The sequence below is a fragment of the Falco naumanni genome, chromosome 1 (assembly GCF_017639655.2).
Source record: "Falco naumanni isolate bFalNau1 chromosome 1, bFalNau1.pat, whole genome shotgun sequence".
Lineage (NCBI taxonomy): Eukaryota > Metazoa > Chordata > Aves > Falconiformes > Falconidae > Falco > Falco naumanni.
In genome coordinates this window covers 59,757,502-59,781,446 of record NC_054054.1, presented here as the reverse complement: position 1 = coordinate 59,781,446, position 23,945 = coordinate 59,757,502, and the positions used below count along the sequence as shown (strand labels likewise).

The 23,945-nt window shown below is 41.4% G+C and overlaps 1 protein-coding gene across 3 annotated transcripts in view; it reads left to right on the top strand.

Moving 5' to 3' along the window:
* Window positions 1–22,833, top strand: part of DLC1 (DLC1 Rho GTPase activating protein) — a 230,857-nt gene extending 208,024 nt beyond the window's left edge. For all 3 annotated transcript variants that reach the window (XM_040596312.1, XM_040596322.1, XM_040596330.1), the window contains 11 exons: window positions 6,681–6,744; window positions 9,598–11,024; window positions 12,195–12,371; window positions 14,290–14,449; window positions 14,698–14,896; window positions 17,256–17,469; window positions 17,855–17,969; window positions 18,871–19,092; window positions 19,773–19,990; window positions 20,168–20,341; window positions 20,877–22,833. In XM_040596312.1, the coding sequence (XP_040452246.1) occupies window positions 6,681–6,744; window positions 9,598–11,024; window positions 12,195–12,371; window positions 14,290–14,449; window positions 14,698–14,896; window positions 17,256–17,469; window positions 17,855–17,969; window positions 18,871–19,092; window positions 19,773–19,990; window positions 20,168–20,341; window positions 20,877–20,997 (3,091 nt within the window). In that variant the 3' untranslated portion in view covers window positions 20,998–22,833. The remainder of the gene's footprint in view (window positions 1–6,680; window positions 6,745–9,597; window positions 11,025–12,194; window positions 12,372–14,289; window positions 14,450–14,697; window positions 14,897–17,255; window positions 17,470–17,854; window positions 17,970–18,870; window positions 19,093–19,772; window positions 19,991–20,167; window positions 20,342–20,876) is intronic.
* The last annotated feature ends 1,112 nt before the right edge of the window (window positions 22,834–23,945 follow it).

Below are 23,945 nucleotides of genomic sequence, written 5' to 3'. Positions count from 1 at the left end.
TGACGCTAAGAGTTTATCACCACTGCAAAAATCAGCCTGCCCTCAGCCACGTGCTCCCATTACTTATCTTGGTTGTTTATGGGCTCCTTCCACAAACCGGTTCAACTCACTCACCCCGCAAAGAGTCTGGATACTCCTGTGCTGGTTTAGTAAATTACATCAGCCCATGGAAAGGCATAATGAAGTTCAGAGGGGGTATAGAGGATGGAGCAGGACCCCACAGCCAGCTGCACGGGCAGGAGAAGGGATGGGTAGAGAAAAAGAGGGAGCAAGTCATACTGGTGTGTGGCAGCATGTTTTTACAGAACTACAGCCTCAGCATTACCAATTTCATCATAAAAGCAATTGTAGTGGCCCCATCTGACACTTACCCATCCATCAGTTGCCTACTCTAGCATGAGTCCACAATCTTAAATGGCAAAAAAAAAAAAAAAAGTCTTTTCATGTCTCCTATTACCTAGAAATAAGTGCAGTTTTCTGCCTCTGTCCATCAGTATGGCTTCTTTCCAAATTGTCTGCAAAATGAATGCTTTTGGATATTGCATGCACAATGTCTGCTACTCTAAACGTCAGTAATTGTAATGAATTACAAAACCTTTTTAAGAAAGGCTTTAAGTTTATAGTGCTCTCATACCATCACTGCCATACTTGGAAGGGAAAGAGAGGGACTGGAATTTAAAGTTCTTCAGAAATATTTACAAGATTCTCAAACTAAGAAAACAGATTTGTTGTCCAGTCATGAGGAGGGGAAAAATCTCATTAATGTTAAGTTCACACTCAGGATGTGCCCTTCTCAAGTGTAGGGCACCTATTCCATCGATACTAAAATGTGATGCATCGGTCTGCTTATTTTTGTGCTCTGGAACTTGTGAAGTCATTGAACAGAAAGTACAGCAATGTGAATAAATGCTGGTTCCCAGAAGCGTGGTCTTCCCTTGCCAGGAAAACAAAATACAGTCAAGCCAGCATATTTTGGACCTAGTGCTTGCCTGCAAGAATACTGGTGTTATTTATTTATATGGGGGAAAAAATGTATCAGATTGTTTCTCACGGGTGAAAGTAAGAATATGCCTTCCATATCTCTTTGAGATGTGCTGCTAGTGTGATCAATAAAAACAGTTGCACTTTTTCTGAATACAGAGGACAGCAAAAAGATCTCTATCCTAAGAATGGAAGCTTATATTGTAAGACTTCTAATAAAGGGGAGCAAACCAAAATTATATGAGTATATAGATATTTTGTGAAACTAGGAAGTCTGCTAATTGTAAAATAACTTCTTCACTTTTATCTTCAAATTGTTTTCTGTTTAATATGTGTAAGAATCCACCAGTCTTACTGTAGCTTGAGAGAAAGATGTTAAAGACTGAACTGTGTCATGCTGAAGCCTGTGACTTGTATATCAGGGTTATCTTTTACAAGATAACTTTAAAACTGAAGCTAAAGTTTCTCCAGAAGCATTCAGATCCCACCTCAAAATAAAACTGAAGTAATTCAGTTAATCTTCTCAGATGTCTGAATTTGACCCTTTAATGTTTGTGTTAGACAAAAGCAGTATATTATCACAACATTTCTACCTTTAGATTTTTTTCCTATATCTCATTGTTTAATTCTGTAAAACTTATTAAAAAACTTTGGAGAAGGCATATGGTTTGGAATGCTACATTTCTGCCTGAAGCCTGGGTTTATTTTGACTCATGCCATGGTCAGTGTGTAAACAGTAAAGGGGTTTACTCAGTGAAAGACTTAGAGCTGTTTCACAACCATAAGTCTATCACTGTTTCTTAACGGAAAATCAGAATAGTTTTTGAATTATTTGCATTTTCAGCACAGAGCTAAATGAACACTATATGCAGAGCACGGTAACAAAATAGTAAGTCTCCTGGGCTGGGAACCTGCTTTTCTGCATAACAACTGTTTTATGCCAGCAGTTCTAATTACCTTGTTCTAATTACTGCATGTGAAGAAATTGTTGTAAAAAGGACTGTAGAAATCACAGTGACAGGGATTTTTGCAAGTTTGAAGCATTTTAAATGATAGTTTACATCTGAAGAGTATTGTAAATTATTGTTTAATAATCTTACTAATGTAAGCAGGAAAAGTAATGGAACTGTAAAACCAGCTTATTAGTCAATGTTTTGCCAGATTCCTTTCTAAACGGAAGAGGTATCAATAGTCACTCCATTAAGGTTTTCCTGGAAAAATAAGTGAAAAGTGGGTTGAGACTTGAATTACAGAGATAGCATATGGCATTTGGTAACACTGAAGATAGAGGGTTAAGAAATGTCATTTAGTGATCTTATCATGAAATGCAAGGTTAAAAATGTATGAGTGATGACTAATTTTCTAGAATGCTTCATGTAGTGACTGCAAAGCGCTGCTGGCCTTGGTTTTATAAGACTTTATGTAGATTAACGACTGGTTATTTATCTCCAGAGGATAGCAGCATCATGCGCTGGTGAAACTAAGTACTGAAACATGCTTGTCCTAAAGGTTGTTGCTAAGTACAGAATACATAGCAAGCCATGATGGAAATCTCATTTAGTCTCCTTACGGATAACTAGAAAACTGCCACACTATATACGCAAGAGGTTTATTAAATCTTTTACCATCAGGACTTCTCATCCAAGAAATTGATTGCAATGGATTCACATGAGCAGCATTCACTGCTCGTATCGTTTGGTTTGTAGAGAGCTGGACTCCTTTGCAGGTCAGAACGTGCAGATAAACCCCAAGAGCCAGCACAGAGGCTGTCGACTTCAATGAGACAAGAAAGCCCTTGTATCGTCAATTAATTACACGTGTAATGGAGTTGGAATTTGCTCTATGAGAAGGGATTTAAGAATTTAAATCCATCAAGAAAGCACCTCAAAATTTAAAGCTAGATCATACAGTTACTCAGATTGAAAATTGTCATTTAAAATGCATAAATCTAATATTCTGCATTGCTACCACTTTTCTTGGGTGCATGGAGTGAGAATTTTCTCCTGTTAATGTCAGCAGAATGAATTATGTGAGGTTATAGCCAATGGAAAACTGGCTGGTATCTAAATTAACAAGGACTTCACATTATATGCACATATTTTAATTTATAAGTGAAATTAGCTGTCCACACTGCAATTTTTGATAGTGAGTATCTTGTTCAGGCTGCCTTTCTTAAAAGAAGTTCAGGCTAAACTGGTTTGTCCATTTCTGAGGAGAAGAATGGGAAAAATGCATCGTTTGCTCATTTCGGAGGGAAGCTCTAATGCCTCGTGTTTTGAGTGCAACAGGTTCGGGCTTCCAGTGTAATTGCCACTCAGGGTTGATACAGGCTAGTCTCAACTCAGGGGCTGGGACTGGGAGGCAGGTCCTGTTGCACTGGTCACCCTCAGGCAGAAGAGTTTTGCAGAGCTGTGGTGAAGGAGGATGAGAGCTTGGGCAGGAGTACGTGAGGGGCAAGTGACATCTTGGAGCTACAACACTCCGCAGGAGTAAGATACCATCTGGATGTGAAGATGCATAACGAGAGGGCTGACTCAAAGGCATTTATCGAAATGGTAACTGAGATAGACAGACGGTGAAGGCATCTGTAACTGCTGTCTGCAGCAATCCTGCCCTGTCCCTCCATCTCCCATCTTGTCCTCACGAAGGTGTCGCTGAGACAGGTTTGGGCAGAGTAAGATGGAGCTAAAGAATGAGGCAGACCTGCTGACTGCCAGTAGGGAAATGATGAATTGAATTTATAGCTGCGAATGGAACTACCAAAGGGGAAAGTCCAGAGCCAGAAGAGAAAATTGCGGTTCACGAACAAGCGTATCGATTTGATGAGAAGATCTGTAGAAAATGAATGTGTACTTCTATGCTGATAAAGTATTGCAAAGCCTATGTGAAGATTAATGATAGTTGTATAGGTAACTCTCATCCTGGCAAAGCCTAAACTTTGTAAACTTAGCTTTTCAGTCTCAATAATGGGTTTGGAAGGCAGTTTTGCATATTGTACTGTTTTCAGTGTCCTATAGCTCCAAGAACTGAGCACTGCTGAACTCGAGCAGAAGTTAAAGCAGGATGTGTGATGTATATAATGAAAGTTGCAGACCTGAGGCAATTACTGCAGAGCATTTAGGTTTTAAAAGGGAAACTGGTTTTGTGATGAAATCATGTCAAAAGTGTAACAGAGCCTTTACTTGCCTCACTGCTATTGCATTTAACTTTGCTCATTGGGGGTTACCTTATCTTGCCTTCATACTCATTTTTGTGAGGTGTGTGGCGGGGGATTTTTTTTCTTCTTAAACACTCTGTGGAAACAGAGGTCTTTGCTCTACCCTTTTCCACCTATTTCAGGGTTTTAATTTGAGTAGGAGAAAAGTCTGGAGATGTAATCTTGGTGAAATCGGAGATCATCTTTATTAGTGGTCAGACAGGCTGGAGCTAGATAAAGCGTGATACAGGGATTTGGTGATAACTTCTCTCTGCCTAAGTCAAAGGTTGCAACACTGTGAAATTTGTAAATTATTACACAATATAGAACTGAAACCAGTTTCATATTCTGTGATCTTGAGGTCCAGGGGTTTGAGAGGAGAATGTTTTTATAGCAGAGAGAGGGAGGTGGCTTTCAGCTGCTGTGTGGCCTCTTAAAAACCAAAATACCAGTTTTGTTGTGTAGCGCTTAGATGGGACATCCAACCTTCACCCACACTGTAAATGCAATTCCTCTGAACTTCACTGGACTTCTGCATGTACCCATCAGCTGCAGCCAGCAGAACTGTGACTTCTGACTTTTAAAGTCAGGGCAAAAATGAAAATAAAGAGATCTGGATAACTTTCCTAACCTGCAACTGCCCTACTATTTGACCCATGGCAATTCTTCCTGTTTCTCTTCTTTTCTGCTGTGTTGTGGCTGGGTCTAATTATAGATCAAACTGCCTTTTTTTTTTTTTTTTTTTTTTTTTTTTTTTACTTTATGACTGCAGCAAAAGCACCAGTAGGAGCTTTTCAATTTTCTTTGATGGCCTCAGGTTCAAGCCCTGTGTAAATAGCATCTGCAACTAATCCTGTGCATAAAAGGCAAGGGGAAAGAGAAGAAACTAGTAATTCTTCCTGTGCACACATTTTCTAGATTCAAGTTACAAGTTTCATGAATCTGAAAAAACTCATCTGAAGAAACAGGACAAATCAGCTTTTTTTTATTTTTTTAGGTTTTGGGTTTTTTTCTTTTTACTTTTTTAGCTTTTCAGTGCTGCTGATACAGGCTCTTTACACTTTGCTCAGAAAAGTTATGTGACAATTATGCAACTTTCTTCAGAATCAATTAGGCTTTTTAAAGCTCAGTTCTGCTCCTGTGGAATCTGGGCTGCGGTCCGGCTGAAGGAAGGGGGCGGCTCGACTCCTCTGCCTCCCCCTTCACACACTACGCTTCACGCAGCTCGGGGAACTGACCCGTGGTAAATTCAACCCAACAAAGTATTGAAAGTTTGGTTTTCAGCTTGGCTAGTCTCTTCATCCAACCCATGGTACAGCCTTATGAGTGGAAGTATTAACACAAGGGACTAAATTGTCACTTCCGTGAAGCTGCTGCTTCAGCTTTTCTGCCTTCTGTGTGGTGCTCAGCCTGTTCCTGCCCTTTGCCTTGCCGTAGCACCAGCATTTCTCTAACCATGCTTTACCATAGCTGAACCATGTCCCTGGAGCAGCTGCTGGGGAGGTGAGGGCTGGGAGAGGGGCAGGAGACCACAGCAGCCTGTACTTAGCTGTGCCTGAACTGCCGTGGAGCTGTGTGTTCAACAGTGCCAAGCCTTGCTCTGCTTTAAGCTGTTGTGCTCAGCCCTGCACACTGAGCTTCTAGGGGAGAGGGAAGGGAGATTTTGTTGTTTAGGGATACCTACCAGATCATTAGGTCATCAGGGAATAGAGGGATGCTTGTATGCATTCATACTGTACTTCAAGGTATGCATCCGGACTGCTATCACATTTCGTAAGGAGACTAGTTAGCTATTGTTGCTGCAGCAGTGTTTTTTTTTAATTATTATTATTATTATTATTTTAGTCCTTCAAAACAGTGTTTTTATGTATAAAAGAAATTTTCTTTAGGAAGGAGAAATCAGGTCTGTGTTTCGGTTTTTTGTGATTTGTTTTTTGGTTTTTTTTAAACTGGTGATTTGTCTTGTCCCAGGACTGTATTGAAAATAATAATTGTTCACAAACAAAATAGACACTTAATAAGTGGAAAATAAGCTTTCCTCTTGGAGGTTTTAGCTTACAAAGTACAATTTTAAAGCAGCATGCTTTTTTCACACAGCATGTGTACGCAGGGACAAATAAGAAGCCTTTTCCGTTATTTTCAGTCTGTTGAGATCGAATGTTTCAGGGTTCAGATGCCTACTATTTAAAAAAATGGAATTATTACAATTCATTGAATATAATGCACTTCTCAACTTAGGCTAAGTTTCTGTTTACTTCTCTTTACTTTGATTCAGATAATTGTGACAAATAGTCATCCATCCCTCGCTCAGTCTGAAGTTAGAATACAGCCAAATGTAATGAGTTAATGGTTAAGTATAATTAGGGCTCTAATTGAAACTCTGCTTGTGGCTCTTTGTATGCAAAGCAGTTTGGAGACAGCCTTCACAAAAGCTGTTGAGCAGGAGCAGCCTGTGTCAAAACACTGGAGTGTTCTCTTAATATGGTTTCCTTTGCTTTTGCAGGCGCTTAAATAATTTAAACAAATGTGCAGTGATGAAGCTAGAAATTAGTCCCCACAGGAAAAGGGTAAGTTCCTTTAACACCTTCTGTTACAGCATTGTATATTAATAAAATTGGGGAAAAAAAGCCAACCATCTAGCAGATTGTTTATCTGCAGTCTAGGATAACACCTGAGTAAAACCTGGCAAGGACACACAGTCAAAACTCTGCTTACATTTCATTTTGTGTTCTCACCGAGTGAAAACTGGGCATGGCTGTGTATAAAGGGTATTTGTCTAGCAAACTCTTCCCTGGGATGCTGCTCCCAGTCTAAAAGGAACTGAGCTTCTCTGCCTACCAGCAAGGTTGTCAGTGTTATAGTGTATTTATTACCTGCGCTCGGGCAGGAATGTAGAGTAGGCTTGATGGAGGAGATGCTGACCAGTCACCATGAACTGAATGTTAGAGCGTCATCTTCACAGTTTTGGTTCTTTGCCATCATGTTAGAATTGTATTATTTTATCATGATGTAGATAGGATCAGTTAGGCTGTACTTGGCCTGCAAAGAAATGAGCTAACCCTTTGTAGGATTGGGCACACTGTTTCTTTGGGTTTTAATTACATAACTCAAAATTAAAGCAATGTATTTACAGAGTACATCAGCTGCCTTTTTAGAAAGTGTGCTTGTTTCCAGGGAGCTCAGCAGGGATTAGAAGTGTTTCCTGAATCTTCAGGATCCCTGTGGAGCATGGTGAGAAATAAGAGAGCACTTAGTGTAATTTCAGTAAGGTGGGACAGACAGAAAGCTGAGTTGCTGGGGTTTGCTAGTAAAGTTCTGCTCAAAAGCTGTCTTAAAACTATGTGTGTGTCCTAGGAGGGATCAGTAGTTGATACTGTCCCCTGGGATATGACAACTGCAGATAAAGATGACTGAGCTAAGGCAATACAATGCTGCCCTACCCTTAACAAGAATGCATACAAATGCTCTGAGGTTGTTTACCAGGAATTAATCCCCTCTTTCCCTATCTGTTTGTGGTATGTTGGAAACAGCATCCAAGCTCCAGAAGATAACGCTCTGAGGCAGCATATGTAGGAACTCATTAAAAGTAGGGGTAGACAGCTGGATTGCCATTTATGACCACCAGAAGATTTCTCCTCCTTGTTCCTGAACCTTGTTAACACTGGAATGATCAGTATTGCTGTTAGAGGTCAGACCAGACATGACTTCAGGTCCAAACCCCAGATCTCCAGAGTCTGGACGTTACCTTTTGTTTCAGTCCTTCCTGATTTTCATTCACCACCCGTGTTCTGGCAGATGGACTTGGATCCTGTTGACTCCATTAAAATCAATACTTAGCCTTTAAAGCTTTTTAACACTAGGGAAAAATTGTGCTGACAGAAACATGTTTCCTTATGCTTGCATTGACCTCTTTGCAAATTAAGATCACTTTACTGCTACTTTTTTTCCAGTCAAACCACAGTCACCTCTGAACCATCGTTATTATCCATTGGCAGTTTCAGGTGACTCTCTTCCTCCTGAAAACTTTAAATAAGCAAGCCAGTCCTCTTAGGTTTTGTCTGAGTCACGGACAGAAGTAGTTTGTAGTAGCTGGAAAACAAAGAAAATTATGCTTTCTCTGTGTCTTGTGTGTATTTTGTTATAAAAAACAAATATGGTGTTTCACTTATTTTTCTGATTAAATGTGCTATAAAAAACCAAAAACATAGCAACCTAGGAGAGGATGAGGAGCTAAAGTATGCATAAATAAAATACTTGAGATATAAATAATTTACTTATTTTTCAGAGAATGAATGTTTGTGTTGCCGGCACACAAATAGTTACAGTTTGGGGCATGCACATGTTTGTTTTTAAATTACAGCAATCTAAACAAATGAAGTGAAACTCAGGGAGCTGGGTGGCAATTAGTGTTTCCTACTCTGAACACCAAAGGTTATTTTGTGGTTTCATGGTGTCTTATTAAAATATCTTCATTGGTTTTATTCTTCCAACACGAAATTTTCCAGATATTTGGAAGACCAAGTATGTCAGTCCCCGGATCATTCCTTTTCAGTATTTAGATGAAAAGATAGTAGGCGTAAGTGATGTATGTGTAATTGTGCCCTCAGGCATTACTCATACATCAAACATTAGTGGAGACGTTATTTACAATTTACAATTTACTTACGTGCTATACTGTCAGTGAGCTCTTGCTGCTCACTATCTATGAGTGTTAAAGTTTGCCTGAAGCGAGACTGAAGTAGAAACTTCACAGGACATTCTTAAAATGTTAGCTGCTAGGCTGTGGGAGGAAGAGTGGACCAGGTAAAAGCCTCGAGGCATCACACTCTTGCAGTGCAAGAGCTTCTTTTGCTGTCTCATTAATCACAGTGAGGAGACCGTTTGGACTTCCCGAATGGGTAAGGAATTAAGCCACTACAATTCAGAACATATGAGAAACATCTTGTAATTGCAAAGAGGAGTATAAACACACAGCCACTATCAACAGAGTGTAACTTTGGAGAGAGTCCAGAGGACCCCAACCCCTGACTGACTCTAGTTTAAAATTTTATGCATGCCAGGAATTTCCATTGATCTGAGGGCTGTCCACTGTGACCAATTAATTAAAAGTCTATGGATACTAGAGTTTGTAGAAAACAACAACTTAAAGGAGATTGTATTGTTTGTTTCTTTTTACAAAGTGTGTATCTTTTGTATTTAAAAATTGTTAAAATATATTGCCTGTCCCATGTTATCTTTTACTGTGATTGGCTTTATGGCCTAATCTTCCTCTCCCTGAAGTAAAAGACTGTTTTCACTTTAAATTCAGTCAGAACAAGGTCATGCTTAGAGCAGTTTAGTGGGCATTGTATTTAAATGCAACTGCCTTTGCTGTCTGGGCAGTTTGCAAGCAGCTCTTTCAGGATTCTTCTTCTTTGCAGAGTGAAGATTCGGATGAAGATGAACCTTGTGCAATAAGTGGCAAATGGACTTTTCAGAGGGACAGCAAGAGGTGGTCAAGGCTCGAAGAGTTTGATGTGTTTCCTCCAAAACCGGACTTGAATACCCCCTCCCCAGAAGCTCCTCACCTTACCAACGCGGCAAGCCGTGAGAGTGTGCTAACAGATCTCAGTGAACGCCAGGAGGTGGCTTCTATTCTGAGCATCAGCAGCACCAGCAGCCACCAACCAACCCTGCAGAGTGAGGCATCTACCACCAGGACAAACTCGGTCGTGAGCGTTTGTTCATCAAGCAATTTCGCAGCAAATGATGACTCATTCAGCAGCCTGCCCTCGCCCAGGGAGCTGAGTAGCTTCAGCTTCAACACAAAAGCCAATGAGAAGAACGCCAAGTCCAAAACAAAGAGCCTGCTCAAGAGAATGGAGAGCCTGAAAATCAAGAGCTCTCACCATGGCAAGAGCAAAGCTCCTTCAAAGCTTGGCCTTATTATTAGTGGGCCCATCTTGCAGGAGGGCATGGATGAAGATAAACTGAAACAACTTAACTGCGTGGAGATTTCAGCCCTCAACGGCAATCACATCAGCCTCCCCATGGTACGAAAGAGGAGTGTCTCCAATTCCACCCAGACCAGCAGCAGCAGTAGTCAGTCTGAGACGAGCAGTGCCGTCAGCACACCCAGTCCCGTCACGCGAACACGCAGCCTCAGTGCGTACAACAAAAGGGTGGGCATGTACCTGGAAGGCTTCGACCCCTTCAACCAGTCAACTTTCAACGATGTGATGGAGCAGAACTTCAAGAACCGGGGAAGCTTTGCAGAAGACACTGTGTTTTTTATCCCTGAAGATCACAAGCCTGGCACTTTTCCCAAAGCACTCTCCAACGGCAACTTCTCCCCAACAGAAAGCAGCGCCTCTGTGAACTGGAGGACAGGGAGTTTCCATGGGCATGGCCATCTCACCCTCCGAAGGGAAAACAGCGGTGACAGCTCCAAAGAGCTGGGCATGGGGAAAAGGCGCAACTCCTCCAGCTCAGTGAGCAGCCGCCTGAGTATTTATGACAACGTGCCAGGCTCAATCCTGTATTCCAGTACGAGCGACCTCGCTGACCTTGAAAATGAAGACATATTCCCAGAACTAGACGATATCCTGTACCATGTCAAAGGGATGCAGAGAATAGTAAACCAGTGGTCAGAGAAGTTCTCAGACGAAGGGGACTCTGATTCAGCACTCGACTCCATCTCCCCCTGTCCTTCCTCTCCAAAGCAGATCCACCTTGATGTAGATAATGATCGAACGACACCAAGTGACCTTGACAGTACAGGGAATTCACTGAATGAAACAGAAGAGCCCACAGGGATGCAGGACAGGAGGGACTCTGGGGTGGGCGCATCACTGACACGGTCCAGCAGGTGAGATCATGAGTGCTGGGACTTGGGGTGGCCCTGGTGGGGTCCCCTCCAGCCCAAGTGGCTTGACAGTAGCTGCACCACACTCGGTTAAGGTGCAATAGAAGTTGTGGCCATTCAAGCACACACGTGCTGTTCGTTCCCATCACTTTCCAAAACAGTTCTAGGCAAGGGAAATATTTGTGCAAGACTTTTAGAGAAATGATTCCCACACTTCGTAGCTGCATGTTTGCGTGCTCAGCCTGAGCTGTCGTTGAAAAGCAGTCCGCTCAGCAAGTCAGCGTTGGGAGCAATGTTAAGGCAGTTTTGGGGGATGATAATTCTTCAAACTGAAATGCTATGGGGGAGGGAGAGCGACATCAAGTAAGATTATTCACTTTTTAAGTTGGTGAGGAGAACCAGTGTAACTTATGGTCTGGTTTCTGTCAGTGGGTAGTAAAAGCCTTGACTTTTACACTGTTCCAAAAAATTGCACTTTTCGGTAGCAGGCTATTTCATAATGGCATGCTAGGGCATTAAATCTGCAGGGAAAATGAGGTTTGTTTACTTTCTCTTGATTGCTGTAGCACAGTGGGGGACGGAGGGAGTTCCAGTGTCCTCCCAGTGTCTGCTGGGAGTTTTACCATGGGATGGATGGCTGTATTTTGTATTGTGAGTAGAGCAAGAGGTTGAATTCTTTCTAGCTTTTGTTTCCAGTTTTCCTTTAAAACTGGAGCAGATCATTTAGGGCCTGGTTTCTGCTGTCACTTAGTCACCTACAGCTGCTTGTATAAACTTAATGGGACTTTTAGAAGTGCTTAGTTCCCCTTTCCCATCTTAAGAGTTTGGGCTGTTTATCCTCAATAGAGTTTTTTGATTCCCACTGCCTTAGTATTGAAGGGGCTTCTGAAAAAGGGTGTTGGAGCCCACAGAGGATATCTGATAGGGCAAGACTGTGTAGTTAATGCTGAGCTGTGGGTCAGCTCAGTGTGCACTTCCCCATCTGAAGCACCTGCATATGCTGCATTGCGCCAGGTGAGGCAGAGACAGTGCTGGGTGATGCCTGTGAAATCTCGGAAGACAGCAGCTGCCGAGAGCAGGGAGCTCAGCAGTACATTTGTGGTAATTCCTGCACGTGTCTTGCAGAGACATTTCAGTGACCAGTTCTTGCTCTGTCCCCCATCTTCTCTGCAGGCACAGGCTGAGGTGGCATAGCTTTCAGAGCTCCCACCGTCCCAGCCTCAGCTCAGCATCACTGCAGATCAACTGCCAGTCCGTGGCACAGATGAACCTGCTGCAGAAGTACTCTCTCCTGAAGCTGACGGCTCTCCTGGAGAAGTACACACCTTCCAACAAGCACGGTTTCAGCTGGTAAGGACACGGTGCCATGTGTAGACAGGCCAGCTATACAAGCATGACAGTTGTGCTTGTCCTAAGCAACTTTTGGAAAGATGCAATGAATCCGTCCATCCCTCTTTTTCCATATTTGCACTTCTTCCTCTAGCCTGTGCTGACAGTGATTTGTGGTGTCCCAAGACGGCGCTAAAATCACTAACCCTTTACATAAGTGTAATCTTATTGGGCTTGATAAGTATGTTTACAGGGGGGATGTGAGGGAGCAAAAGCAATGAAGTACAGGCCAGCTTTCTGAGCAGGAAGATGTCCACTATCCATTGCAAAAGGAGGACTAGTTGGTTATTGAGGCAGTTACTGAGAAGTGGCACAAACCTCAGTAGATCTTAACAGGCTTGATTTTCTTCAGTTATTCTGGAGTATTGGCATATAGTTTCTCTATATAATTATGTACTTAAATAATGTAAATTCCCTTTAGTTCTGGTGTCTCTTTAGCCAAAATCTGTCTCCCCTCTTTAATGCACTGTAAATCCAGTTAGCTTGCAAAAAGATGGAGGGCGGGGGAAGAAAGCTTGGGAGAGCCATGGAGTTTTATGTAGGCAGCAATTTCTGCTGTGGCCAGGTGTTTGTAATCCAATTGAATGTTTTTTGTCAGAAGAATGAAATAGAAAGCTCTTTTATTATTGTGTCTGCAGTGCAGCCCGTGTAACCTTCAGGATGCAAAAGACGCAGTAAAATTTTTCTTCTCCCTACCACAGGCCAGCCTCCTCCCTTCCCCAGGAGTCATAGAGAGTATTTAGCTTCAGCATCAAAGTACCTCCTGTTCAAAAGCTGTTATTATGTCAGCCTTTCTAAATACAGAAGTTGTTTGTTCTGAAAGACAGAAATAAGTATTGACCAGTTATCCCTGCATGCTTCAGATTCTCGGTGGAGATCGCAATGTGTTTTTTCACATTCCATTGGCATGTTTTCTGACAAAGCAAGTATTATTCATACATATATCAATAATGCACTAAACTATACAGCAATACAAATTGGTTCTGTTATACTATGTAACAGATTAGTCAGCTGTAAATTTAATGCACTGTTTGTATAGCTGTACTGTACATTAAAATATTAAATAGGTCTCCCTGTTTTCTAGTGCTACTGTGTCCTATTAGTGGTTGCAGTAGACATTAGCTTTTCTCCCTGTTTAGGAAAATGATCTCAATATTTTCACATTTTAATGGCTTCTTTTTTCCCTTTATGAAATCAATACTCTTGGGGACCTGGGGGTAAATCATTCTTTTGTATTTAGTAACTTTTCCCTCAGAGTCATAAGCAGATGGAAAGGCCTCTCATTGAAACTGGAGTGGGAGGTGGGGGTAACAACAGTCACTGGCTGACAAGGAGGGGGGTCCCTCAAAGGGGTTGTTTATAGAACTGAAGTTTTTAGCTGACAAACTCAAATGTATTACATCAGTTTCCTGCTGTTATGCACACTGGTGGGTGGTGGACCCAGTTTGAGGACTTTGCAGAACAAGTAGTAAACATACAAAAGCTCATTGTTCAAATGCCCATCTTTCCCGAAACCTAAAGAAGTAGTGTTATAAGGGGTCACTGACCGCAGGATTTATTTTGACTCTTTTGCAATTCAATCTGGCCCCTGCAGTTTTACCCTGTAGCTTTTGTCCTGCTAATATTGATGGAGTAGCACCACATTAATACTTACAGGCGGCATGCTGCCCCAAATGTCAAGCCTTTCTCTTACAGAAACTGTTTTCTGTCCTCTCCCCCTTCCCAGCCCTGAGTGGATTTGCTAATTTATACTGTCTCTACTTTTCATACTGCTGAAGTGCTTCACTTATTTTCACTGACTTTCTGAATTACTGAAAATACAGAGATAAATGGTCAACAGAGGTTTAATTTAATTTTGTCATTCCCTTTGCTTAAATAGGGCAGTACCAAAATTTATGAAAAGGATAAAGGTGCCAGATTATAAAGACCGAAATGTATTTGGAGTACCGCTGCAAGTCAACGTCCAGCGCACAGGACAGCCTCTTCCACAGAGCATTCAGCAAGCCATGCGATACCTCCGCAACCACTGCTTGGATCAGGTGTGTTTTGCTGTACGCTCACCCCATGTGCCGTACACTCATCCCACCCAAAGCCCAGCCTCCCATTAATTGTAATTGTTGCTGTGTCAGACTGAAAAAAATGGACTCAAACCAGGACAAAATAGATAATTAATGCAGGGAAAGCTTTCCATGAAGTTAAACCCATACATAAGAAGCTAAAGAGCATACTTACATTTCAGATTTGCTGGACTCACTGTAAATGTATTTGCCTTTCCATATATATTTAGGTTGGACTGTTTAGGAAATCTGGAGTCAAATCAAGAATTCAGGCTTTGCGTCAAATGAACGAGAATTCAACAGACAGTGTCAACTACGAAGGCCAGTCTGCCTATGATGTAGCAGACATGTTAAAGCAATTCTTCCGTGATCTCCCTGAGCCTCTCATGACCAACAAACTCTCTGAGACCTTCTTACAAATATACCAATGTAAGTAGTAAGATTTCTACAGCAGATGGCAAATGGTCATTTGTCTAGCAAGGGTGGAACTTTCTAATACTTCTCCTCTGGGCTCTACATGTGTTGCATATGTTGGTCTTTGCCTTTCTCCAGCACCCACTTTAGTTCAGGCTGCCTCATAAGGAATGGATTTTTTATGTTCTAGTTGTATAGCAATTTATAGTACAAGTTCTTTTCATTTCACCTTTTTCTGTAGTTTGGGAGCAAATACAAATCCTCCATCTCTTGCTGTAAAGTTTCCTTTCTTCTTTGAGCATAGTTGATATTACAGTTTGAAAATAAGCCACATGTAATGTGGCTAGGTAGAGGAGCTGTGCAAACACTACACAAACAGAGTTTGGAACTTTTGAGGGGATTGTCAAGGCTGCCAAAAAAAGTTTTATTTTCTTGTACGTCATATTCTTCTATCCTTCACCAGAACTTTTGAAAAAAACCTTTAAGTTGAAAGCTTTTCTGTCACTGACTTAGAGCTACTGTACTGATAGGTCCCCTAAACAGTAAGTGCTTACAATAAGTCGCATCAAAAATGGAGTTTATCAATGCACGTGAAGAGAATTAATTAATCCTTCTGAGATGGGAGATTCAATTCCAACAAGGGAGACATTCACTTTTGTGAGCTAGATAAATTGAGTTCTGTATATATGGTAATTTTGTGCTGGATCTTTCCGAACAGCACATCTTTCAGAAGTTTTCTTCAACGTTGTTTCATTGGAAATGCTCTTACTTTATAAAATGGCCAAAGATGAATTAATGTTTGGTGACCAGAACTCCAATGCTTTTTGAAATATTCATGGGGGTCCAAACTGATTTATGTACTATCGGCACCTTACTGATCCTGTGGTTTCTCTCCTTAACACCACCCCAGCTCTCTCCCCACTTGTATTCTTCCCATGGTAGAACAGCTACAACAGTACTTACTGCAGAAATACGTTTTGAGTCTTTGCTGTATTTTGTGCCTTCCTTATGATGGTAGTTTCCAGAAAGGTTACAGGAACTTCCCTCAGAGCTCTGTAGGTGGAGGTGACAGTTTAAAATAAAAACATACATAATGTTATTTCAGTGCATGCATTTTTTTGTGTGTTTGGATTCCCGAGAAGGTTTACGGAGAAAATTATTCAGACTTTCCACTTCCGTGCATATTAAACAGCAACTCTTTGTGGGTTTAGTGCCGGAAAAAGTTTGACAGAGCATTGCAGAAGTATCTGTTCCTTTCCTTTCACAGGCGGTAGGTCTGAGGAATCCCCAGAGGTGGTCGGGAAGTATTATCTCTGTGTAAAGCAAAGAGCCTTAAAGTAGCTGTAAATTTTGCTTCCCTGCAAAGGACAAAATTTCCTTTTGCTTTGGTGTTACGCACCAGGATGTGCACTGGAATTGTCCACCCATGGCTTAAATGTGCTTTGAGCTGATTGAGGGAAGAGTGTGGAAAACAGTGGATTTTTGCTTAAAACTACTTTCTAGACTGGCCTGCTAGCCTTATGAAGTTGCTGAAGCCCGAAGCAAATACCAATTAAATATCTGGTTAGCACCACATGTGTTATGAGATGTCAGTGAGGGTGGTGTGGTGCTAATGACGATATAAATGCTCCAGGACTCAGACTCTGGTGTTGTCTTCAGAGATGGCTTATTGGAAATCCCTTTATAAGAAGCAGATCTGGTCTGGCTTATTTCATTTTTTGTTCCCTTCAAGTCTGGAGGAAAAGGCCTTATATAAAGACACACGTCAAATTTTTTTAATGGCTGTTTGTTGTTAGTAACCAAGGAGCTGTTTAATGGTATGGGGCTTCACAGCGTTGACTTTCTTTTTCCACTGCATGACTTTGAATGATCTGCTCAATAAAGCAACCCTCTGTGTTTGGTAAAGCACTTTCTGGGTATTTTATGACATCATTGTTGAAAAGGTTTGCTAGCCAATTTATTTAATTAATTCACCTATTCTAAAATGCATTCGTGTTTGGAATTTCTTTGAAAGCCAAAGAATTTCTAAATTGGCTGGACTGTGTTTGCTTGTTCACTGCCTGACTCCAGGCTTCTGTCATTTTAGTGCATCTGCGGGAGCATGTAGCTGTTGAAATTAAATCTAAAATTAACTCTGGCCTAGGCGCAACTTCTTCTTGCTTGCATGTCTTGTGAGGCAGGAAATAGCTGAGGGTAGTTAAACTAGTGGGTTAAAAAAAAATTCCTTCATGTTTCCTATGAGTGGTATGCATCCTGAAGGAAATCACTTCAAACTCAAGTCAAATATTTGAAGCTGGAGTTTGCTTTGGGATGTATTCATGCTGTGTGTGTGGAAAATCAATGGGCTGATGAGAGAATTACTAATATTATGCAGATGTGCCGAAGGATCAGCGTCTCCAGGCTATCAAGGCTGCCATTATGCTTTTACCCGATGAGAACAGGGAGGTCCTCCAGATTCTTCTCTATTTCCTGAGTGATGTCACAGCTGCAGTGAAGGAAAACCAGATGACACCAACAAACCTGGCTGTCTGCTTAGCACCTTCCCTCTTCCACTTAAACACTCTCAAAAGAGAGAATTCTTCTCCAAGGTACGTCTCTGGGGAGCAGGGTTCGTTGCTGCTGGTCCTGAACCACAGCTATGTGCAACAGGCACGGTCTAGCATTGACCCTGCCAACTGTGACACCTCAGAGGGCACAGGGTGTAGGACAGTTACGGGATCCTACCTTTTGTTAGAGATTTCTTAAAATATAAGCAAGTTCTTAAGAAGGGAAAAAAGGAGGCGGGATTCCAAAGAAAAAGTTTAGAGAAAGCAGTGAGAGAAGTTGGTAACACCATGCCAAGATTTGGTCCCAGGCAGCACCGCTGTAAATCACCAGCGTATTTGGGAATCCTACTGTTTTCTTACCAGGCATCTCTCTTGCTCTGCGTTAAATAACTGGATGTGTGTGTGTGTGCTCTTTTCCCCTGTGAAGGGTGATGCAAAGAAAACCAAGCCTGGGAAAACCCGATCAGAAAGACCTAAATGAAAATCTGGCTGCAACCCAAGGGCTAGCTCATATGATTGCTGAATGCAAGAAGCTTTTTCAGGTAAAACACCTGTTTGCAAAACTGAGTGGATTATTGGCTGATGTGGCTTAGATCTGCTGTATAATGGAAAGCTAGGAATGTCTCTTTATTTTAATAAAGTTTAATACATGATAAGTAGCTTTTTAAAAAACTTCGCATCGTGATCTGGGTACGTACCTGAGTTAGAATTGGTGCCAGAAGAAAAGGGAGATGTTTTGTTAACACTGGTGCTCAAAAGCCATGAGGCAATTGTGGGGTTTGGGACATTTTTGTTATATCCAAGCTGCATTTGAAATGTTTTCAAGCTTTTATGGTGCGGCCATGAGGGTCTGTGAACATCAGGTCTAATTGCAAAGCAAAAAGCTATTTCTAGGAATTTCAGAGATTGTTTTATACTTAAATTCCCAAGAGTTAGCAAGACTAGGCCACAGAAGTGTCCTGGAACGTGACACTGTCAAACCATAGGTTGAAGGATCTGTAGGAAGTATGCTTCCTCTAGGGCCTGGGATAGAGGAACAGACAATTCTTGAGTCCTGGTTTTCCTCACTGTCATCAAATCTTTTCAGAACCCTCAGCTGAAGACATGTCTGTCTCTTTTCTTGCGGCTGACAACTGATCCCTCCTTCCTTTAGTCTGCAGGATAAACTGTGCTGTGGGAATGGATCTGAGTTGTGTAGCAAAGAGGAATACTCCACAGAAAAAAATAAGACACCCCCTAAATGAGAGACTAATCTGAGTGAAATGAAAGTCACAAACTTAATTTTGGCATTTCTTCATATTATGTGCTTGACCTGACATATACGCATCCCATCACTTACAAAACTAGTGTACCCATCTTTCTGTGGTTATCAAGCTGCTAGACTAACTCTGTGATGTGGGGAGAGAGCTGTAAGAGGATGATTTCACCCTTGTTACCCCTCAGATACCCGAAGAAATGAGCAGGGGCCGGAACTCATACACGGAGCAGGACCTGCGTCCCCTCAGCCTGGAGGAGCTCCGGGGCGGCAGCAGCACCGCCGAGCCCTCTGACTACCACTGCTACCTCCAGGACTGCGTGGACGACTTGCTCAAAGAAATGAAGGAGAAGTTTAAAGGCTGGGTCAGCTGCTCCACCTCAGAGCAAGCAGAGCTGGCGTACAAGAAGGTATGCACCCTGTCACTCATGCCACAGCTCTGGGGTTTAGCTCATCTTCTCTAATATAAGCAGGCTTTTGACATATGGTATTACAGAAGGTTCAATGCACCCCTTTATTTTGCAGATACATTTAAGAAAAAAAAACCTTAATCTTTTGATGTAGGTTCACGCTGTCTAAAAACAACATATCTTTCAGCAGTAGTTGGCTAACGTGCACTGATTTGTGTTCTGTTTATCCACCCCAGGAATGTTCGCTGCATTGTGTTTACATGTTTTCTCTTACATGTGCAAAGTCTTGACAGGCTGAGCGAAGCCTCCAAGCCCTGTCACTGTGCAGGCAGTTGGAAAGACATTTCTCCGCTCTTTAAGTTCCACAGCTCAGAGCTAGCACAGGGAGAAGTGTTTGGTTTTTTTAAATAAACTTGGAAAATTAGGATTTTTTTCTGTAGCATCATGATTTAATAGTGTCCCATCTGGAGAAGGTAAGTGTAACTGAAAAATAATTTGGAAGTCAGCATGCAGATGCCTTTGGCTGTTAGGAAAACAAACCTAGCTTACAACAAGCTTAGTACAGTATATACATATATGTGTGCGTATTTAATTTGCTGTATTTGGCCAACACTAAAACAGAAAGGAAAAGAAAGTGTAAGGAAAAGTATAACTGAGGACTCTGTCCTGATTTTCCCCAGGTATGTGAAGGTCCTCCTCTCCGGTTATGGAAAACTACCATTGAAATCCCAGCTACGCCAGAGGATGTTTTGAATCGTTTACTTAAAGAGCAGCATCTCTGGGATGAAGATCTTATAGATTCAAAAGTAATCGAACCTTTGGATAGCCAGACAGATATATACCAGTATGTCCAGAACAGCATGGCACCTCACCCAGCCAGGGACTTCGTAGTCTTAAGGTAAGACTTTTATATGCAGTAATGTTTATATCCCACACATATAGCAACTTGCCTACAATTTCTGTGTAATATAAGTTGTGTAGGTAGATATCTATCTGTGCATAATTTGAAGTCTTATTAAATGTTTGAATTACTGTTTGTCAAAGATAAGACTTTTTTTTCTTTTTTTTTTCTTAGAACATGGAGGACAAACTTCCCCAAAGGAGCTTGTGTGCTTCTAGCAACCTCAGTGGACCATGACCGTGCTCCAGTGGCAGGTGTCAGGGTCAATGTGCTTCTGTCTAGGTATCTGATTGAGCCCTGCGGGTCAGGAAAATCTAAACTTACCTACATGTGCAGAATTGATTTAAGGTATGAATTTCCACTTTGTGCTTTTGCAGTGGTAACTGTTCTTGTATAGTTTCTGTGTAGTCGGCACAAAATTTAGATGGTTCAACAGGCTTTATCTTGGCCAGTAGTACATACTTCTCAAAGGCTTGCAGGCAGGCCCTGAGATGTCACAGAAAATTGGCTTCAGTGCATAGCTAACAGTAGGTGTGGTTTGTTGCACTAGAAGCCTCCAGTATGGGCTCCACCATACCTATTGGTATATAATCCCGCCTTTTCCTCTGACAGATGTATTTGGATGCAAGAACATGTTATTTATTATAAACGTAGTGAAGAGGGCCAAATTCTCACAAAACTTGCCTTAACTTCCTCACTGCCACAAACTTGGGTTTTGAGCAAGTCTGTGTATTATATTAGTAAGCCTGAGCTGAGCAATAAGCAGTAATAAGATTTCCTAGTCAGGCATTTAACCAGCTAGATAGGTATTTGATTATGACTAAGAAAATGCATGCAAAGTTACCGGTACCTACTTCATGATTACTTTTTCTCCATGCATCAGGGGTCACATGCCAGAATGGTACACCAAGTCTTTTGGACACTTGTGTGCATCTGAAGTTGTTAAGATACGAGACTCTTTCAGTCATCAGAGTCTCGAGAGCAAGGAAGTAAAATCCAGGTGACTACTGAAGAGGAACAGCCATGTGCTCCACACTTCAGCAACGTAGACTTACCCAAAACAGAGGCTTGTCCGATGCAGACCAGGCTAGTGTACCATCTGCAAGTCACGTCATGAAGGGATGACAGCATAAGGACTTGATATTGAGCATTACTATAGGACTGTGGCCATAACATACACTTTAAAGCTGCTTCCTGTCTGTGTAAGGTCTATAGTGTAGGCCTCGACTGGAATACATAGGAGGACTGTGCAAAAAAAAAAGAAAAAAAAAAAAAAGGAAGAAAAAGAGAAAAGTACTATTAGATGGTTTGAATTGCTTCTGAGAAGCAAAATTCTTTAAATGCAAAATATATTATGAAATATGGTGAAAGCTCATCATTCCCATGTGAAATACTTAGCTTTATGTACATACTCATTTTATTTGTTAGTGTGTTGAGGGACTGGTGTATCCACTGGAATAGTTGGTACTCTTCAATGTGTTCTCACTGAGATAAGCAGAGAAAGGTTTGCACAGAGATTAAAGTGTGAATGTGTGTTAATGGTTGAAAGGATAGCAGAAGTCGAACTTGAAATGTGTCTGGTACACTGATAGGCAACCAGAATGGATTTTAGTATGCTAGATACAGTTCAACCTAGAATGGGACTCCCCTGTGGACCAGGAGTAGCCATCCTTCCCATGTGCCATTTCTGCATCTTCTCAGCTCTAACCTTGTTAAAAACTCCAAGCAGATGTTACAAGAGGCTTGCTCCGATTACTGTCCACTCCTTATCCAGATGATCTTTCAGGAGTGATTAGCAATTCTATAGCAATCTTAAGTAAATATACTTTTGAGCAGCATAGCAGCTTAGAAATAAAACGTCTATGCAATAGCAGAGAGCCAGTAACGTCAATTGTTAATTTGCCAAAAAAAATCTGTTGCTTTTACTCCTACCTGCATTAACTGTAAGTGTTTTAATGAACTTTTATATATTTTACTGTATTCTAACCATTCAAGAAGAAAAAGTCAACACTGGAGTTGCAGTGCTGGGAGGTGGCAGGACTCCTGCAGCAGCAGGTGGGGTGAGGCAGCTAGGAAGAGCTGCACAAGCTCTCTCCCTTTCTCTCTCTCCTTTTCCCATTTCCCTAAAAGCTGCACGTTAACACGAACAGAACCTGGATGTGAGCAATTTGGAGAGTTATATTTGGGGGCAGAGAGAAGGGTGGGGTTTTGTCGGGTTTAAACCCTTTGGGGTATCCCCCCCCTCCTTGAGAATCAATGTGTATGAACTGTAGGAGGTCTTGAGGTCCTCTGGAAAGGTCTTTCTGTAGGTTTTACTGTAAAGGTAAAGATTGCTTTCGAGGTGCAGTATTAAGTGATAAATGTATTTTGTGGCTAGGGTATGAATGAGTTGCAAGATGGAATTTTGACTGAGACTTTGTTACCATTGTCAGTATTATTTTAAGCTTTTTGATGAAGATTTTTTTATTACGGCAAATAATGTAGTAGTACTTCCAGTAACAGTGTTCCTCATGTGTAGGAAAACCTTGTATATTCTTCTACATCAAACACTTTTGAATTTGTAAAATTGTATGTTGTACATACCATTCTATTGTAAACATGTATACTTGCCCACAGTGTACTGTCAAACATAGATAAAGCATGATAAAGATTATTTAAAATATACCTGTATTTATACCTCAGATATTCTTTTTGGGTTTTTGTACCTCAAGTATGTTTTCTATTGTAAATGTGCTTTACATGACTACGATCTACATGAGAGAAAGGAAAATGTTTAACTTGCTATAGATGTCTGTACAGAATATACTCAATAAGTGCACTATTAAATGTTTAAAATTGGAGCAGCATAATGGTTTTTGTTTTGTTCTGTATTCTTCCTTCTGCTCTTGTGCCCGGAGGAGGAGGCATGTTTCTTACATACTGCTACCAACTGCATAGCCATCCCTGCCCTCTCCCAGGCTATTTTTAGCATTAAGACAGGTACCAAAGCAATTTCAAAATTTTTGGAAGACAAGCCTTCATGGTGGCAGACAGCTGGACAGAAATACTCTCAGACAACAGCTTTATACATTTAAAACTAAGAAGAAACCTCTCTTTTGATGCTGTCTTGCAGAACGGTACTCTTGAATTTAACAGGGAGCCAAACAAATTCCTACTTGATAGGCAGCTATATGCAATGCTGAAAAATAAGTCACCATTTTGCTATTTTCTACAGAGAAAACGAGGGCATGATGGGCTGTGGAGTCATAGGTTTGCTGTAAAAAAATGCAAGTGCGAAAGTAATTGGAGAAAGTTAAAGCACACACAGCAGCGAAACGAAGCCAAAGAGAAGGCCAGGAGGATATACAAACAACTGACTAAGGTGAAAAATGAAGCCAAAGACAGCTGTTAATTCAAGCAACTTCAAAAAGTTTTTAAAGTCTAGCCAACAGAAATATAATTTAGGCATCTGGAAAAGGATTTTGATTTGCAAGTCTTGTCCGAGAGAGTAGCTGGAGGGAGGCCTGCTGCCTTTCAGTTACCAACATCATCGTACTCTTTCTCTGCCTGAGCATCTCAAGGTCCTGATCGCTATTGCTTCCCACTACGTTCCCCAGGGAGCAGCGAGGGATGCTGCTTCACAGTCTGGCAAAAGCAAACCTCTTGCTGTCGCGGTACTAGTTCTTGCACACCAAAGGGTCTTGTAAGAAAACCTTTCTACTAAAACTCATGGTTTACTGTCATTCCTCAAGTAATGCACTCCACAATCAGATATTTATGAAGCTGTAAATAATCAGTGGCCTTCATCTTAAAGGCCAGAAGGCAAAGTCACTAACACACAGAGTCTGGGAAAGTGAGACTGAAACGATGCAAAAAGGTACCTCTGCAGTCTGGTACAAGACCTTGAAAAGAGCAGGACCTAGTATATATCCACAGTAGCCTGTACCAGGAGAAATTTGGTATGAAAACAGTA